Source organism: Prionailurus viverrinus, chromosome C1, assembly GCF_022837055.1.
Source record: "Prionailurus viverrinus isolate Anna chromosome C1, UM_Priviv_1.0, whole genome shotgun sequence".
In the NCBI taxonomy this organism is placed as follows: domain Eukaryota; kingdom Metazoa; phylum Chordata; class Mammalia; order Carnivora; family Felidae; genus Prionailurus; species Prionailurus viverrinus.
The window spans coordinates 162,127,477-162,141,724 of NC_062568.1; the positions used below are offsets into that span (position 1 = coordinate 162,127,477).

General features: G+C 40.3%; 1 protein-coding gene across 3 annotated transcripts in view; it reads right to left on the bottom strand.

Moving 5' to 3' along the window:
- The window catches only part of PGM1 (phosphoglucomutase 1), a 71,964-nt gene that overhangs the window by 10,821 nt on the left and 46,895 nt on the right, over window positions 1-14,248 (bottom strand). For all 3 annotated transcript variants that reach the window (XM_047872550.1, XM_047872549.1, XM_047872548.1), the window contains exons 6-8: window positions 13,499-13,653; window positions 10,342-10,457; window positions 716-851 (exon numbers count right to left, since the gene is read on the bottom strand). In XM_047872550.1, coding sequence (XP_047728506.1) covers window positions 716-851; window positions 10,342-10,457; window positions 13,499-13,653 — 407 coding nt within the window. The remainder of the gene's footprint in view (window positions 1-715; window positions 852-10,341; window positions 10,458-13,498; window positions 13,654-14,248) is intronic.

Sequence of the window (14,248 nt, forward strand, 5' to 3'; positions counted from 1 at the left end):
ATACTTTGAGTGCCACAGAGTTTATAAAACACTTTCGGACTCCTATTTCATTTAACCTACTCAATGGCAGACTGTTATTTCCATTTCTACAAATGAAAGAAATGAGTACAGTTTTCTGTTAGAGAGAGGCTAAGTGACTTCGCAGTGCACTAAGGGGCAGAAATAAAATTCTAATCCGTTCTTCTGAATTCAAATTCAATGCAATTATCATGTCTACCTGCAGGTACATTTAAAAATTTTTTTAATTTAAAAAAATTTTTAAAAACTCTTTAGAGAGAGAGAGCATGCATGAGTGGGGGAGAGGGGCAGAGGGGGAGAAAGAGAAACTTAAGCAGGCTCCACACTCAGCACACAGTCTGACACAGGCCTCGATCCTATAACACTGGGATCATGACCTGAGCCAAAATCAAGAGTCAGACGCTCAACCGTCTGAGCCACCCAGGCACCCCATACCTGCAGGTACATTTAAAAGGCTTAGAAAACATTCTTTTGAAATATGTTAATTAAATTTTTTAAGTCTCATTCTTTATGGCTAACATAAAAGATGTAATTTCTTTGGACGCTGACTGAATTATTTTAAAGTCCTTCAATTTGCAGAGGCTGGATGAACTAGGGTTTTATTATCACTTGACACAGGAAAAAATTTGTACACATGAGAATTCTCTCCACCCACTTCCCCACCCTACCTCTGTACTCCAGCCAGGCTGTGACTTACCTGGTGAAGAAATTCCGGCCATACTTTTGCCAGTGATCTTTGAGAATGTCCTCCACACTCTGTTTGCGGGTGGCTAGAATGGAGAGCCAAGCAAGGACAGCCCAGAGTCCATCTTTCTCACGGATGTGGTCAGAACCTGGTGGGAGGACAGCAAACATCTGTGAGAAACGTGATTTCTCTAAAACATTTGGGAACGAACTCAATAATAAACATGTAGACCGAACCAAAACAGTCACACAACTTTACTGAGGAACTTGAATACATACTGAACAAAGTAACATAATATTGAAAAGAAGTTGATGCTTCCCAAAGTAATTTAGATATTTACAGCAAATGCCAATAAATATGTCAGCGGAATAGTTGGTAGAATTTGATATATCATTTATAAAGTATGAATGTGAGCAGAAAAAAAAATCTTAAACAAATAATGGAAGAACATGGCCATTATAGATATTCAATAATTAAAAGTCTGGTAGCTTAATGGAACAAAAGAGAGTATTTAGAAAGAGACCCATACACATATGCGACTTGAATATATGATAAAGGTATCACTTCAAGTCTGTAGGAAAAGAATGGATTACTTTTTAAATAATATTTTGGTAACTAACAGTTGGGGAAAAATTCAGGTTTTTTTCCCTATAAAACACTATACCAAAAAGATTTCCAAATGGATTAGATATTCAAATACAAAATTGGAAAAGCTTTAGGGGTGCTTGGGGGCTAGGTCAGTTAAGCGTCTAACTCTTAGTTTCAGCTCAGGTCATGATCCCAGGGTCATGGGATTAAGCCCGCATGAGGTTCCACACTTAAGCATGGAGCCTGCTTAAGATTCTCTCCCTCCCTCTGCCCCTCTCCCCCACTCATGCTCTCTCTCAAAAAAACTTGAAAACCTTTAAATCCTAGAAGATACATATATATATATATATATATATATATATATATATATATATAAAGATACATAGAGATATAAATATATAATGTAAATAATATAAAATATATATATTTTAAAGTCTTAGGGATAGCAAGTACAGGTAAATTCAGAATTCATAAAGGAAAAAAAATCTACGTATGTGTCTACTAAAAAAAATTACCATTTCAGGGGCACCTGGGTGGCTCAGTCAGTTAAGTGTCCGACTCTTGATTTTGGCTCAGGTCTTGATCTCACAGTTTGTGAGATCAAGCCTCACACAGGGTTTTGCACTGACAGCCCAGAGCCTCCTTGGGATTCTCTCTCTCCCTCTCTCTCTGCCCCTCCCCAGCTCATGTGTGCACGCATGCATGCTCCCTCCCTCTCTCTCTCTCTGAAAATACATACATACATACATACAGTTTTTAAAGTTGCCATTTCTATCAGCAAAATCACTATAGATAAAAGCAAAAGGCCATTGGCAAACTTAAAAAAAAAAACACATTTGCAATATAAAATAGATGTTTAATACATTCAATATAGAAAAAAAATTATATATCAACAAGAAAAAAGTAAAACCTCAATAGAAATACAGACCAAGGATATAAATAAACAATTCACCAAAGAATAAATACAGGTACCCAATCACATAAGAAGCCAGCATTAATTTTTTAAAAAAATAAAGTTAAAACCACAATGAGAAACTGCTGCTTGCTTCGCAAATGCCACAGATTTCAAAATGAGAATACCTAGTATCAGGGGACGTTTAAGGGAAATGGGATTCCAGCATGCTGCTACAGGGAAAGGTACAATCTTCTGGAGAGCAATTTGGCAAAAAGTATCAAAGCCTTAAAAATGGACCTACTTGTGGATCCAGCAACTCCAATCTAGGACATCTTTCTTTAACCAACAGAGATTTGGTTAAATCAACTGTGGCACATCTGTCCCCTTCTGAGGTACTTGCTAAAATCTTTCTGAAACCAACAAGTTGTTTCCTCTGCATGTGTTCTGGAGACCCTTTCCAAGAGCCCGATGTGGGACACAAGTCTCCTTTTTAGCCTTTAACTTCCTTATTCTAAAACGAAACAAAGCAAAACAAAACAAAACACCACTCACAGATATTAAGTGCTACTTTCTGACTTCTGAATAGGACTCAATACAATCCCTCTCTGATGGTGCTTTGCATATTATCATGCCTTGAATTCTTTATGTGCCTGTCTGTCCTTGATTTCCCACTGAGGCTTATTCTTCTTAAAAAGTCAGAGTATCTCACAATGCTAACTATGTAGTAGGCATGAATATTCTTCCCCTTTTCATCCTTTTAGACTCAACTCAAATGTCCTCTCCTCTCTGGGACTAGTTCCCAGCTTCCCTAGGCAGTTATGAGCTACTTTCTCTTTCTTCTCCTATAGCGACCTGCTCAAAACCTCTGCTGTGGGACATACTCCTTGCTAATCTATTTATGAGCCTTTCACCCCACTTTTCCTGTATATCCTAGAGACATCTCTTATTTATCCTTAAAACTAAGTCTGGTGACTAGCACAGCACATGGAATAGGTAAATAACTGTGAAGGAGTGCATGAATGAGTTAATTAATTAATCTACTCCAATACTTTCTCTTTCTCCTTTTGGATCATAAAAACACACAACTTTTTTTTTTTTCCCAAAAGATCTTCTCTTCAATAAGATAACCACTTTTAGAAACAATAGTTCTCAGAAGCTGGATGCTGACAAAACCGGAGATACTAGGCAATACTTTTAGCGCTTTATGTAACAAATTTTTCGTTTACCTAATTTTATTATCTATGGACTTTTATTCGCCTGTATTGCTATTTCAAGGAACAGAAATTAGCTCTCTGGCCCTCACAGCATTTGCAAATGATGTTATGGTAATTGCTCACCCTGAGCAGCAAGATTTTGGCAGCTTCCCCTATACATTTAGAATTCATGACAAAAGTATACAGCTTTGCAATTATTTGTCTATGCTTCCAGGGGGTATTTTTCTTCCTTCCTTTTCTTTTCCTTACTTATTTAGTTATTTATTTAGGCTAGCCTAAAAGCATAGGGTTCCTTTGTGCTTTTCCTGTTCTAAGTAAATAAAATAAAATCTAAAAATCTTACCCAACTCTTTAGTTATTTGGAGATAACTAAATGACATACCTAATATTCTCAACAAAATATCTGCCTTTGATAACATACACAATTATTGTATTCCATTTGCACGCTCCCTGGTCTTTCTGGAAATTCTGACTACTCTCATTAATCATATTTATCTAATCAAAACTCTGGGTAACTCTATGGGGTGCCTGGGTGGCTCAGTCGGTTAAGTGTCCAACTTCAGTTCAGGTCATAATCTCACAGTTCATGGATTCGAGCCCCACATCGAACTCTGTGCTGACAGCCCAGAGACTGGAGCCTGATTCAGATTCTATGTCTCCCTCTCTCTCTCTGCCCCTCCCCCTCTGGCAATCTGTCTCTCTGTCTCTCAAAAATAAATACATGTTAAAAAAAATTTTTTTTTAAATACATAACTCTAAGTAACTCTAATGCTCAGAAAATCTGGGCACATTCATTTTCTTTAGGGTTCTAATGAATGATGACAAGCTCCTAGTGAAAAAAAAAAGACAATGATGTGTGGGTGGGTATGCAGGTGTGTATGTTTCTAAAGCTGTTGCTTTTGCAGTCATGGAGGTTATATTTCAATGGAAAATGCTTTATATTTAAGAGTCACAAAACCAGAATCTGAAACACTGCTACTTATTAGCTGTTTGAATTTGAACAAGTCACATAACATTTCTGAGCCTCAGTTTCTTTGTACAATGGGGATAATGTCACCTTTCTCACACAATTTTAAGACTTTAGTGTGACAGAAAGTAGCACTGGTCTATGAACTGTTGAATACTATATAAATAAATGCAAAATACCATCATGGATAAGGGAAAAATAAAAAACTTTTGGGGAAAATGAATGCTTTCCACTACCTTATTAAGTTTTCAAAAATGTCTCTTAACTACATACTGGTGAAAAAAATGGAATAGAACCCAATATGCTTTTTTCTCTGGGCAATGGGATCACAGTGTTTTTCTCTTCTTCCTTATCTAATTTTCCGATTATGAATGTGAGTTACTGGTATCATTTGTTTCATTTTTTAAAAAGTAAATGAAGCCAAGCTCCCACAATTGTGAGACAAGGGAAACACTACCAGCAAGCACCACTAGTCCTCGCTGACACAAAAGCAGTGGTGGGTCTCTTTGTATTTGGTCCAGCTTAGAGACCAACTGAGTGCATGGGAATTCTGCCCCTTCAGCATCTTCAAACACCTGTCACTTAACTTCGGCCTAATCAGCACCTTGTGATAAGTATAAATTCAGCTCAGTCAGAGCGGACTCCAGGTTTCGGCCAAGAAAAATGTCAACCCTTGCCGAGGGAGCCAAAAGCTAACAGTTTAGGGATTAGGTTGCATCTACCAGTATAGGCATCTCAGGAGTGCTGGGCTCCTCCTGCTTCTGGCTCGTGACGGGTCTGAGGACGGGGAAGTGGCAAATAAAAAAGAGCTACGTGGAGTTGTCTGAAAACACATGCATCGGTCTCATGTCTCTCTTTATCTCTCTCTGCCCATCTTTATCTCCCCTTTGGTCTTCTAAACACGCTATTTTCTCTGCCTGAAAATTTCCACTCCAAACATACCTATCAGCTTGGCTAACATCGCCTGCAATGACTTTCAACTTCCCCCAAAACCAGGATGCCCTTCTTGTTGCCCTTCAGGCTCACCTCTAGTCTATCATACCTTGTCTGTTCTTACCCTACCTGGACTATGAGTTGTATCCCTAGCTGGTGCCTGGTACATAGCCAGTTCCCAGTAAGAGTTTGCCCAAAGAATGCTCAGACCCCCGTTGACTGGATGGGAGGTTCAGCAGACCTGCTCCATCTTGTCTTTTTTATGGCACAAATGAATTTACTCTGAAAGGGCTGCTAAGCTGCTCAGGAAACCACTTCCAGATTCCTTGAGCCTGTGGGGGCTCTCCTCCAGCAGCCCACAGACTTTCCATTTAGCAAGTAACCCTCTTCTGCCTTGTGACTGTCCCTGGAACTATTTCCTTTGGGGGAATATAGTAAGTGCCTGATAGGCAGGAACTGTGTCTTAACCCAAACTCCATTTTATGCTCAACGAATATGAATCAGTGCCTATCATGTTCCAAGTCCAAGGAAAATACCAAGATGCATAAGACATGTTACCTGCCCTCACAAATAAGCACAGACATACAGGTGAGGGAAATAGACATGCAGGTAATAGTGTAACTGAGTTACTTATAATTAGGGCATCAGCCTAGTTTTAGTAGGGTACTTGATCTGGCAAATCTCCAGAGACGGGATGTTCTAACCTTCCCACGGGGACTTCACCTACAGGAAAATGTACTCCAGAGCTATGCAAATTAGAATATGCTGAGAACCAGACAGAAAATCAGATCTCTTTTACCACAGGTTGGTGCCCTGACTAAAAGCTCCCAGGGCACCCTGTACTTCACCTCTGATCACTCTGCACACTTGTAAGTACGTGGCCAGAGTCTGACTTCCTTCCCCAAATGCAGACTTTTCAGAGCCCTGTACAAGGTCATGCTCGGCATTGTGATCCTTTAGCCTAACTCAGTACCTGGTTCACAAAGATCAATAAACATCTGAGGAATGAGTTGATGAAAAGAAGCACAAACATGAAAAACTCTTCATAAGAAATTAAAATTAAAAGAAATTTGCAAAGCAAAGTACAATGTTGTACTTCTAGTTATCACTCCCATAGGATGCATCATTGCTAGAACCTTTTAAAGATGAAAGAGGAAAAAAATATTTCTAATCTCTAGACCTGGCCAGATCATAATTTACTGGCATATTTCCTTATGATACCAGGTTGATCTTCAGCTGGTTTCCTATCCCTGTTTCCCAAGCCCCCCATTTTACTGAAGAAGAGTTTCAAAAGCAGTGACATTCTATTCTATTTGGTGATTTCACTTTCTATTTCCTTCCCAGTTTCCGAACAAATTCAAGGTGGGACAGAACTGACCACTCTGCCCTCTGCCATTGTGTATAAACGTGCATATCATCATCCTCAGTTAGGAGGAAAAACAACTTTGCATCATGAGATCAACCAAAAACAATAGGTTGATGCTGTCTTCCGCTGGTGCCCATTTCTGAGTCCCTTTATCCAAGGCATTTGTAATGCTGATGACTGAGGAAGTGTTCTAGCCTCTGTGGCTATGATAATCGTGTGAGACAGCTGCTGTTTCTCCACCATGGACAGGCTAATATATGCTCGGTAACATTAGTAATATTATGGCTTGTGCTCTGAAATGCTGGTGGCTTGTTTTATTTGGTGAGCCAGTTCTTCTGAACTCCTTCGTGCCTCTTTGCAAGCAAACCTCTTTTCTTTTATAAGAGCTCATCTGTTCTCACAAAGACCTTGGGTCCCCGACTCTGGACTATGGAGTGGGAATGGTGTTAAGTTCCCACAAGAGTGACAGACTGCTTCAAGAGGTAAGGTGAAGATTCCCCACTGAGGTGGGTGTTTAAGCAGAAGAGAACCAACTGCCAGTTATGATTCCAACAGATAGGAAATCACATCGGATGGCTTTTGAAGTCTTTTCATGTCCACCTCCAGGATTCTGTTTGTCTAAATGGAGGATGCCAAGTGAATTATGTGCTCAGTCACTCATTTATTCACCAAGTGTTTGCTGAGTGCCTATTCCATGCTAGCCTTTATAGGAGGCTCTGGGAATATGATGTACAATAAGACACATGTAATTCCTGTCTTCATGGAACTTAAAGTCTAGTGGAGCCTAGATATTAATCAAGTAATTGTAAATATTTTTAAAGATTACAGCTGCAATATGTGCAACAAAGGAGAGAAATGTGTAGTGCCATGAGAGCCAAGAAGAAGGGGTTGTGACCCACAATGAAGGTTAGGGAGGCTTTCCTAAGAAATTGCCTCTGCTCTCGCCTGGAAAAACAAAAATAAATGACCCTGTACTCAATGAAGCTACAGAATTTAAACACTGCAAAGCTTGTATAATCACTAATGTCCGCCCTAAGAAACTCTGTAAAGAAACTGCTGGAAGCATTCACCAGAGAGGGACTAGCAGGTGGAAATTAACTCCTTTATAAACAAGGAGATCGGAAGTTCAGTTAAATAACTTCAGCTGCCACTCATTCACAGCAGTGGAGACCCATAGCTATGCAGGTTGGTTTTTAAAACGTTTATCTCAGAAACATTACAATTTTCTTTATTTCAAAGAGAAAGAGAGTTTGTGGATTATCTTCATGATGCATTCTCTCTTTGCAAAAAAAAGATATCAAAGAGAAGATAAAATCACAGTTGGCCCTTAGCATTTGAATGGGTTAATAAATAAATAAATGAACAAGCTTTAGCAAGAAATCATTTACAATCTAATGTGTTCAAAGAAATCAATCCCTCAAAGGTAACATGAAAGACGAATTTTCTTGACAAATTCTCCTGAGTAAAAACTTAAAGAGGTTTAATTATCTACATTATATGAGCTAAATAGTATTATGAAATGACCTGAAAGCTAATATAAATGAAAGTTGTTTCCAAAAAAAAAGTCCAGGGCCCAGTTCTCTAGAAATAATCATCCTACTCTAATCTTTATTTGTCAGTTAGGTCACACATGGATTTGGGCTCAGTTCTGGACATGATGTAAGAGAGGCGCTCATGAACTTGGAAGCATCTAGAAGCTGGTGCTGGGTATGTAAACAATGTGAAGTGAGGAACGACCAGGGGAACTGAGGATGGGTGACTTGGAGAGGAAAGGACCAGCAAGCTGCCTTCCAGTACGTGCAGCCCTGTCACATGAGAAAAGCCACTTGTGCTATGCTGTCTCCAGGTTTGTTCCCAGCCACTCTATATCAGGGACTCCTACGTGGGTCCAGGGCTCAGACCTACCTTGCCCAGTGCTTCCCACATGGGTCTGTGGGGCAAGATGTTACTGGATATACCACAGAGAGAGAGAGGGGGGGCGGGGAGAGAGAGATGCAGCTAACTATGTTTAGATAAAACTGTACAAACAGGATTCCTTATAGTAAAATGTTTTGGAATCTTCAAATGTTAATATCATTATGAATATCCAAGACAGAGCTGCATTCCAAGTTTTCCAATCTCTGTTGAACTCAGAGCCCTCTCATGAAATCAGTAACCTTCCACATAGCCCAACACCCTGGAAACCCTTGTTCTAAACTTTTCTCACTCTCACAATGCTCAGCACTGGTATAGGTACAGGGTGTTAGGAAACCAAAGGCTAAGATGTGGTCCCTGCTTTCGAAGACACCTTTAACCATAAAGAAGAATGGCTGAAAGCAAGCCTGCACTTGATAACACTGGGTGGGAATTTCATAGAATAAGACCACCTCACAGGTTCATGGGCATTCATCTGGTATCCCATGGAGTAATGTGGCATCGTCCATATTTATGAAGTAGGAAAAAACTAGGCCAGTGGCCTTGATTTCTCTGACCAAAGATGTAGAACATAGTAAACCATCAAGTCTCTGTGGACGGCTGTTCAACCCCAAGACTCATCCATCTTTCTTAATACCCTCCAATTCTACCAAGTCAATTCATTACCAAGGAGCATTCCACTCCCTCAAGGATATTAAATTTCTTAGATCTTTGTAAATAGGTGTCTCAAATTTACCAGCTCATTCTATCTACTTACCCCAGGACTTGTAGGAAAAGAAATAAAATCAGCAGTTTATTCTCTTTAACCCAGTATGAATTGCAACTCAATTGGAAGGCTTATAGAATGCCAGATTTTGATCTTTGCTTTGTTTTGGTACTGAAGGACCAAGAAGATTAGTCCTTTTGTTTCACAATGTTGCATAAAGAGACGGAGAGGAGAAGAAATGCAGCCAGTGAAGTACCTTGTAACCTGACTGGAGACCAACACTTGGAAAAGGGCCATAGGCCTGAATGGTGTTTAGAAAGGTGAGAAATTGATGTAGGTTGGATGAGGTAGTAGAGAAGGTCATGTAAGTGGGACTTCAGGATAATATTTGGACAGACAAAGAGGAGGAGGGAGAGCACAAAAAGTGGGGTCTAAGAGTCTTGAAACATTCCCCAGCATACCACACTCCCCTTTTCCAACATACTACAATTTATGCAGACATCTTCATGGACAAGGACATATTTTTAATTTCTTGATCACCTAGCAACTTAGTTCCACCCTAATGATCTCCTCTCATTTAACCTTAATAAATCATAACTTGTTGCTATAGAAAACTCGGGCCCATTGAAGAGAAAGATTTAATGCCATGCTGACACCTCCTCTTACAGAAAGACGAAAAACTGACTCGCTGCACCATATTTCTTCCCAGAAATGAAAACATTTATAAAAGTTTCCTTGACCACGGAGGAAAGAAACACATGTTTATCACTCTGTTTAATCTCTACAGACTCAGTGACCATGCTGCCGGGGAGGCCCCCAAACTTCCTGTCACGGTGGATGTGATCCTCTGAAAGTAAAATTAGCCCTCCTCAGCTAAGCATGCTCACTGCTTTTCCAATGTGTACACTTCACCAGGGTTGTTATAAATAAATTGCATCTTGATTTAGGACACATCAGCTACCGTTGCTATTTCAGTCCTGCCTTAGCAAGTCTGTGCTTTCCCTGCAAGTAATGTTTACAGGAAAGAAAATGGTAGCACAGGGCCACGCACTTACCGGTCCCAAAGCTCTCCTCCCCACAAAGGGACAGTTTGCTCGCATCCATCAAATTCCCAAAAAACTTCCAGCCAGTTGGGGTCTCATACAAAGCGATCTTTGTAGCATTAGCCACCCTTCAAAGGCATGAAATCAAAGTTACATCACAGCAGGACTGTTAGCTTAGCTACGTGAGGGATGGAAAATAGCAACCGTTATTGTAATCAAGGGTCCCATTTAGCATTGCTCAGAGGTACACATAATTCTAAGATTGGTGGAAAATCGTAGGAGAAAACTTGTGCACAATGGACTATTATATGTGGAATCAGAGGAGGGAGTAAAAGAGGAAGGAGAAAGAATTAATTCAGGTCACTAAGTTTAATATTTTAGAAGAAGCAACAGTAGCGAAATGTGCAAGGCTACTTTTTTAGGCTATTTAATGTTTTGGTTAGAGACTGCATCTATACCCATTCCATAAAGAACAAAAGAATGATGTTTTGATGCACTTATAATCACAGAATCATAGAATATTGAGTTTAGGGGGTCACCATTTTACAGAAAAGGAAACAGGGTCTAGGATGTTATGTGACCAGCCCAAGGTCACACAGCCAGGATGACCAATGGCCTGCTATTCAGGTGCCCCGTCAATGCTCCTTTCATTTCACCAGAGGCCCAGAAAGGACAGGGTGCAGTAGGTCTCCCATTTGTAGTGACTTCCCCACACTGTTCCTTGGTCCTCTCTCGCCTCTAACACATCTTTTACTCCTATATATCTGTAGACTATTTAAAACCTTTAAGTGATCTCTTTTTAAAAGATTCGTTTCCCTCTGAAAAGTAAGACTAATCTACATTTCATTCACTGTTTTAATAAGTTCTGCCTTCCAGAATGCTTGCCTTATTACTAGCAAAGTAATGTCATGTTTAGATTCTAACATCTGAGGAAAATTAAATCCATAATTTTGAAAGTGAAAGTACAATAAACCTTTACCTGGGTAATGAGATATTTCCATTGTGGTTCTATGTGTATTATCGATTTTTTCCAAAAATTAGAATTAAGCTGCTCTTGGATGACATAGACGTGATTTCAGGATCTGCTAGGTCTAATTACAACAGCCTGGCCGAGATCAGCTCACAACTTCAGATGCAGGATGTGGAAGCAGAAGCACCAGCCTCTAATTCTAGCTCTGATTTAGCTGTGGGGTCCTCGACAAGACAGCTAACCTCTCTGACCTTCAGGTCCCTCTTCTTTAGGGTAAGGATTGCTGTGGCTCTGTGTAGACTAGAAATCACTCTATGAATATTAGTCATTACCTTCTTCTTAGCTGAAGGAAAGTCAGCACTAATTCTGTAACACACACATATGCGTGCACGCACACATACACACACACACACACACACACACACACACACACACACACACACACAGTGGGAAACTACTACATGGCCCAGCTGGGCCAATTAGGAGCCACAGTTCTGGGTTCAAATCCTCACTCGGCCATTTACTAGCTGGGTGACTTTGAGCAAGTTACTTAATTTCTTTGTCCTTTTGTTTTCCCACCTGTAAAGCAGGGCTATAGATAAAATTGACCTCGTGAGGTTGTTCTGAGAATTAAATGACTTCAAACATAAAATACTTAGTGTCTCACACAAGGCAATGTTCAATAAATACTAGTTATTACTATAAGAACCTACATGTATCCATTCTGCTTTCTTCTCTGACCTTGACCTTTTATTCAGTCACTCATTCCTTATCCATTCATTCTGCAAACATTTGCTGGGTATCTAACATGTTCTAATTAACATTCTTCCTAGTCCTCATTTATTATTTCTTATATTTTTCAATTGTTTTAGATGTGATCTCACAAGCCACCTCAAAGCCTTTGTAAATGAGGGGATATGTAATAAATAAACAAATAAACAAATAAGCAAGTCAGAGATATCAAGTGTTTATTGTCACTGGGTCCTTTCTTTCTCATAAAAACTGAATTTTCTTTGATTTTCTTTAACTATTTGAGCTTTCTATCTATTTGGATTTGGGATAAATGAACATTTGTTGTGTTTGTGCATGGATGGGCATCCAGCCAGGGATGGATGGGGAATGTTTCTTTATACACTGATCTTATTTCAGATTGCTCTCTCACTCTGACTGTGTGCACACCTGCTAAAGGACAGTGATGATTCTCTAGAACGATGTCTTTGGTGCAACAGGGCTGCCATCTGTGCATTTCTTCATTAACATTCAGTGGTTCATTTCCTAAAAAGGTGTCTGTATGGGGGCGTGTGTGGTCTACTATGTGCCAGGCATACTATGGACAGGCAAAGTTTAGGACAGAGAATAAGACAGTCTTTTCTCTGTAGAAGTTTACAGTCTAGCAGGGCAGACAGTCAAGCAAACAAGCTATCAGAACAGGGTGGTAAGTGCTGGAATGGAAGAAGTGCAGTGTAGTAAGGAAGCACAGAGAGGGGGATATCTAATCCAGAAAAAGCCCACCCATTCCTTCATAAAACAAACACTTATAGGGGCGCCTGGGTGGCGCAGTCGGTTAAGCGTCCGACTTCAGCCAGGTCACGATCTCGCGGTCCGGGAGTTCGAGCCCCGCGTCAGGCTCTGGGCTGATGGCTCAGAGCCTGGAGCCTGTTTCCGATTCTGTGTCTCCCTCTCTCTCTGCCCCTCCCCCGTTCATGCTCTGTCTCTCTCTGTCCCAAAAATAAATAAACGTTGAAAAAAAAAATTAAAAAAAAAAAAAACAACACTTATATCTGGAATATAAAAACAAAACAAAGAGACTCTTAAATAGAACAAATTGGCAGTTCCCATAGGGGAGGGTGGAGGGGGGAATGGTAAAAGAGGTAAAGGGGATTAAGAGGTACAAGTCACAGAGATGAAAAGTACAGCACAGGGACTATAGTCAGTACTACTATAATAACACTGCATGGTGACAGATGGGGATGACACTTATTGCGGTGAGCATTGAGTAATATACAAAACTGTTCTATCAATGTGTTGCCCACCTGAAACTAACAAAACATTGCATATTAATTATACTTCAATTTAAAACAATTTAATAAAACAAACATTTAGCACATACTATGCATCAGATGCCCAGGCTGCAAGGGAAGGAAGACAGTTCCAGACACAGAAGAGCCTGGTGAGGGCCAAGGGACTGGAGAGACCTACCGGTCCAGGGCCCCACTGGTGGGCATGCTGCGGGCAAAGCCTCGGACCCCAGTTTGCTGGAAATATGGAATGCTGAAGATGTTGGCAGCAATGACAGCCACGGAGTCTGAAGGGTTGACAAAGAACCCGTGCTTGCCCAGAATCATGTTTCGATCCTTTGAGAGAAGGGGGATTCAAAAGAAGAGCTTTTAATCAAACTGCTGGAAAAACAATCTTACATGGGGAGGGAGGGAATGGGAAAGGGTAGTAAAACTCTAATTTATAAAACTTAAAACTGATACCTTTATTCCTACTGGGTTCTAAACACTGGACTTTGTTTCTAACGGATCTATACAGTGCCACTGCACCAAAGGCATCCCCATGCCAAAAAACTAAAACTGTTTTCAATTAAGTGTATGCACAAACTCCTTCTGAACAAAAACTCTGTTCTCCCTCCAGAGGCCAGCTGACTTTAACCTCCCAGACCTCTTCCAAACTCTGGAATCCATCACCTCTCTCCCAGAGGAGAGAAGAGATCGAAACAAGAGAGAAAATGTTGGCTATTCACATAGTTTGGTGGGTCTACCAGACATCTTTTGAGGAACAAAGCAGACTTCTTCAGGAAAGGGCACCTAAATCACGGTCCCACCATTGGATACAGGACCCAGAAAAACATGCTGCCACCTTCACTACTTCCTTGATGCCTGGTATGCAGGAAATACTCAAGTAACTCAGCATATGGAGGGAAAAACTCTCATCACACACTGCTGC